Source organism: Rhamphochromis sp. 'chilingali' (genome assembly GCF_963969265.1).
Source record: "Rhamphochromis sp. 'chilingali' genome assembly, chromosome: 14".
Lineage (NCBI taxonomy): Eukaryota > Metazoa > Chordata > Actinopteri > Cichliformes > Cichlidae > Rhamphochromis > Rhamphochromis sp. 'chilingali'.
The window spans coordinates 34,186,471-34,191,294 of record NC_137941.1 but is presented as its reverse complement, the minus strand read 5'-3'; the positions used below and the strand labels follow the sequence as shown (position 1 = coordinate 34,191,294).

The window sequence follows — 4,824 nt, the reverse complement described above, 5'->3', positions numbered from 1 at the left end:
CCCGCCTGTTCCCCAGACCTAAATCATGTCTCACTCCATCCACCACAAACTGTCCAGGGGTTGGCAGATGCTTTAGTCCAGGTCTTGGAGGAGATCCTTCAGGAGACCATCCGCCACCTCATCCCGTGCATGCCCAGGCATTGTAGGGAAGTCATACAGGCATCTGGAGGCCACACACATTCAACTACACACTTTCATGCCATTCAACTACCTAAAGAACAAAGTATTTAATAAGAATAATTCCTTCATTCACATCTGGGATGTCCTTTTTTTTGGGGGGGGGGGGGGGGGGGGGGGGGGGATTAGCAGTGTATGTGTAGTCATTAAAATATCCTTAAGTGTGAACAGTTTGGTTTTTTTTTTTTTTTTCAGCATTTGACATTACTGCAATGCTTTGACAAAAAACTACTTCACTTAAATAGAACTGCAAAGCTAAATCAAGTCTATCAAAATGTGTTTCAGTTTGTTTAGGGGTCTGGCACAAATCTTGCCTTACAAAATTGGCAAATCAGAATTGCCACCAGTCAACACAGGTGTGTATCCCATTCATATTTGGCTTGACTTTGTTTTTCAGTTTATTTTTTACCTGTCTAAAGTATTGATCAATTAAAATAACTTTTGTTCTTACATTCCAGAAAGAAGAAATTTCTGAATATTCAGGGGAGGATGGATTGCCACATTCAGTTCTGGATCAAATATCAAGCGATGATGATGGCAACCACAGCATATCAGAAGAAGAATATGTGCCAGATTCAGAGTCATATGATGAAGATTCAGATGAAGACATCTCATTATTGCCAAGCACATCAAAAGGTCTGCTATGCCAAAATGACATCTCCAAAGCGCATGAACAATCAGATTCAATGAATTTAATCCACAACTTGACAAAGGACAAGCCACAAGATAAAAATGAGCTTTGCGAAACTCAATCAGAAAAAATGACTTTAAGTAAAAGAAATTACTGCTATTTTTGTGGCAAACCACAAGCTAAAATTTCCCGCCACCTGAAAACGCACAAAACGGCTCCTGATGTTGTGCATGCATTTTCCCTGCCTAGAGACTCAAATGAGCGTAAAAGTCTGTTAGAGAAATTGAGAAATAAGGGAAATTTTAAGCATAATGCTGCAGTTTTGCATGGTGGAGTGGGACCACTGAAAGTGAAGAGAAGACCCAAGATTAAAGCAGTAGAGGGAAAGTTCGCTCATTGCTTTTATTGTCAAGGGATGTATGTTCGCAAGGATCTTTGGAGACATGTCCGCAGATGTCCGAACAAACCAAAAGATGACACGGATAAAGAACCTGGAAGAACCAAAGTACTCGGCCTGGCTTTAACTCTGGAGTCTCAGTGTTATCCGCAGGTGTCAAGTGGAGTCTGGAAGGTTCTTGCTGTTATGAAACAAGATGAGATTGCCTCAGCTGTGCGAAATGACTTTACTGTTATTCAGTTTGCCCAGTCCCTCTACAATAAACATGGACAAGACCCTACAAAGTATGATTATATACGACAGAAGCTTCGTGAAGCGGGACGTTTGTTGTTGTGTCTGCGCACAGAATTCTCAGTGCATAACATGGAAGAAGCTATTAAGCCTGCTAATTTCCAGAGAGTTGTGCAAGCAGTAAAGAAAGTTTCAGGTTTTGATGAAGAGACACTGTCATACAAAACTCCAAGCCTTGCGCTGAAACTGGGACATACACTGCATAAAATGTCTGACATTATCCATTGTCGTGCCCTCATGACAGAGGATGAAGCCCTAATCAAGTCCACTGATGCGTTCAAGAAGTTGTATGTCTCCAAATGGTCCGAGATGGTGTCTCACCGTGCCTTGAACACATTGAGTGAGGCAAAGTTTAACAAGCCATCAACATTGCCCTTTACAGAAGATGTTCGGATTCTCCATCACTACCTTCAAAAATCTGCAGAAAGTGCCTTTTGCAGCTTGGAGAACGAAGCCACAGCTCAGAATTATGCCCAACTTGCACAAGTTACACTCTCACAAATCATTGTGTTCAACCGAAGACGTTCTGGAGAGGTTTCAAAGATGCGCCTCAAAAGTTTTCTTGAAAGAGACAAAACAGCACTCCACACAGATGTTGCCATGGGGCTCTCAGAAATGGAACAGAGACTCTGTAACTATTTCTGTAGAATAGAAATAATGGGAAAAAGGGACAGAAATGTTCCAGTTCTGCTAACACCAAGCATGCTGGATGCTCTGTCACTACTGGTTAGTAGGAGGCCTGACTGTGGTATTTGTGCCACTAATATCTACCTCTTTGCAAGACCCCGATCAATGAGTCATTACAGAGGAATGGACTCCTTGCGTGTTCATGCACACCAGTGTGGAGCAAAGCAGCCTGAGTATCTAAGATCGACACAGCTCAGAAAACATGTTGCCACACTCTCACAAGTCCTTAATTTGAAAAACAACGAACTTGATCAGGTTGCAGATTTCCTGGGTCATGATATCCGCGTTCACCGCGAATTCTACAGATTACCAGTTCCCACAACACAGCTGGCCAAGATTTCCAAACTGCTTTTAACACTGGAAAAAGGACATCTTTCCCAGATCCAGGGGAAATCACTGGATGAGATCAAAATAGAAGGTTTGTATTGAAAGGAGCAAATATTAGGGCAGTAGTTGAATATTATGCTTTATCAACAGAATTAAAACCTAAAAGCACAGACCATTCTGTTAAATGTCCATGATTTAAGGTTCTTGAAGTCTATTGTTTCATCACTTTGCAACATTTGGCAAACTGCAGAGTGGTGGCCTTAAATAGTAAAACTATGTACTATAATTTCCAGTATTTGTTCTGTATTTTGTCATATCTCGTTGTTAATGTGAGGTTTTTGGGGGGGTTGTGTTTGTTTGTTTTTTTTGTTTTGTTTCCCCCCCCACAATTTCTCAGATGAAATTGCATTAAGTGATGCTGAAACAAAGGACAGTGAGAGTGAATCAGATGATGATGACACAGCACTCACAATGTCGGCGTGTGGCACCAGTGAGCCTGTACATGCAGTAGCTGATTCCACAAACACAGCGCAGCTCCAAGACACTGTAGATTGTGGTAAGTTACCACTAGCTTGGTTTCTGTGGATAAAATGTTTGTTACAAATATTAAAACTTAATCAAATTGTGTAATCAGCAGATGAAGGACCACTCACAATGCCTGCAGCAAGTGAGACTGCTGCTCCCTCTGAAGGTAAGGGGTGCAGTTGGTTCTCTAAGCTTATTATTGTTTCATCACTTTGCAACATATGGCAAACTGCAGAGTGGTGGCAAAAAGTCACTTGGATGAGTGACAAAATGTTTCTCCAACTGAAAACGCTACGTCCAGATTAACAGAATCAACGTTTTGGGATTTACTTACCTGGATGATTGAGCATGCATCAAGAGACTTTTATTCAACTTTTTATTCCGTCTTTTATTCACAGCGGAACACTAAATGTTGTCTCATTTTAGAAATTTGATAAATTTTCAAAGAGAATTTTAGCTCGTTTTGATATTGATGGTAGCAACACATTTCAGAAGTTAGTACAGGGTAGCATCCATTCTTTTAACAAGCAAATGTTTTTTGTTTTTTTTGTTTGGTTTTTTGTTTGTTTTAACTACTACTACTTTATATATCTTCCAGAGAAAAATGCTGCTCAATCCCACAATTCCCGAAGAGCTCCCAAAAACATGTGGTCCAAGGCTGAGGTTGCTGCAGTGATGAGGCATTTTAAAGACCACATAAACGAAGGGAAACTAGCCACCAAAAATGAATGCAGTCATTGCAAATTGGTAGAAGATCCGGTGTTGGCAGGAAGAACAGTTCAAAACATAAGAGATTTTGTAAGAAACAGAGGATTAACTGCAAAAAGGCAGAAAAAAATGAATTAAAATAACTGTTTAGCCAGATGTGGTTTTACATCTTGGTCAGATTGCCAATTGTTGTTAACACTGATGTTCTGTTTAAAGAAAAAAAAAGTTCTTGTTAAATACAGAAGCAGTTTGTATTTCATAATTTTTACATTTAATTTATTTAGGGTTTTTTTTGACGGGTTATATTTAAAATAAAAATTATAAATGCATATTTTCTCCCCTTAATATTTACCTTTAAACTATTAAAATTCATTTTAAATGTTTTTAATTTTTCTGTTTTCTATATTTTTATATTTCTGTGGGAAGCGTGGGCATTTTTGTCCATAGATTTCTTTTTTTATTTATGGTTAAAATTAATGTTCAGATCCAAGAACACTAATAAAATGATGTTCCAGTAATCCTGTGTCCTGTCAGATGTGTATTCATGGTAATGATGAGCTATTTAAATATTACATCATTGTCCCTTTAAAGACCCAATATTGTTTTTTTTGGACCTCATAAAACACATTGTTGTCAAGTGGACAATGTCTCCAGAAAACACAATAGAGTCTGGTTGGTGTGTATCAGTGTATCTAGACTTCTATAGGGAGTGTATGAGGTCTGAAGTGACCCAAATTTTTTTCAGATTTTTTCGAACACTTTAACCTCGCTCCCTTGGCTCTAAGTCCATTGAAAAGGGTAGTCCACTTAAACCACCACTGGGCGGATTGACGTAGGATAGTCCCTCCATACCACATAGACCCGTATGTGTGTGTGTGTGTGTGTGTGTGTGTGTGTGTGTGTGTGTGTGTGTGTGTGTGTGTGTGTGTGTGTGTGTGTGTGTGTGTGTGTGTGTGTGTGTGTGTGTGTGTGTGTGTGTGTGTCCTGCTGATCAAAGGGTCATAAAAGGCAGATCCTTGGTCAGGAAGAGGGTAGACCTCCCTCACCCTAGATAACATTGGTGAGGAAGTCAAGCAGTTAA

At 39.7% G+C, this 4,824-nt stretch overlaps 1 protein-coding gene across 2 annotated transcripts; it reads left to right on the top strand.

Moving 5' to 3' along the window:
* The first annotated feature begins 1,144 nt into the window (after positions 1-1,144).
* LOC308410173 (uncharacterized protein) lies at positions 1,145-3,818 on the top strand. 2 transcript variants are annotated; one of them, XM_080903338.1, is made up of 3 exons: positions 1,145-3,066; positions 3,148-3,201; positions 3,634-3,818. In XM_080903338.1, exon 1 carries the CDS (start codon positions 1,224-1,226, stop codon positions 2,610-2,612), a length of 1,389 nt encoding a protein of 462 aa, XP_080759464.1. In that variant the 5' UTR covers positions 1,145-1,223; the 3' UTR covers positions 2,613-3,066; positions 3,148-3,201; positions 3,634-3,818. The 2 variants fall into 2 exon arrangements, with proteins under 2 accessions (XP_080759464.1, XP_080759463.1); XM_080903337.1 differs by having other exon boundaries at positions 3,145-3,201.
* The last annotated feature ends 1,006 nt before the right edge of the window (positions 3,819-4,824 follow it).

Excerpts from the sequence above, each read along its gene's own strand:
- LOC308410173 (XM_080903338.1), top strand. The coding sequence starts at position 1,224 with ATGTATGTTCGCAAGGATCTTTGGAGACATGTCCGCAGATGTCCGAAC.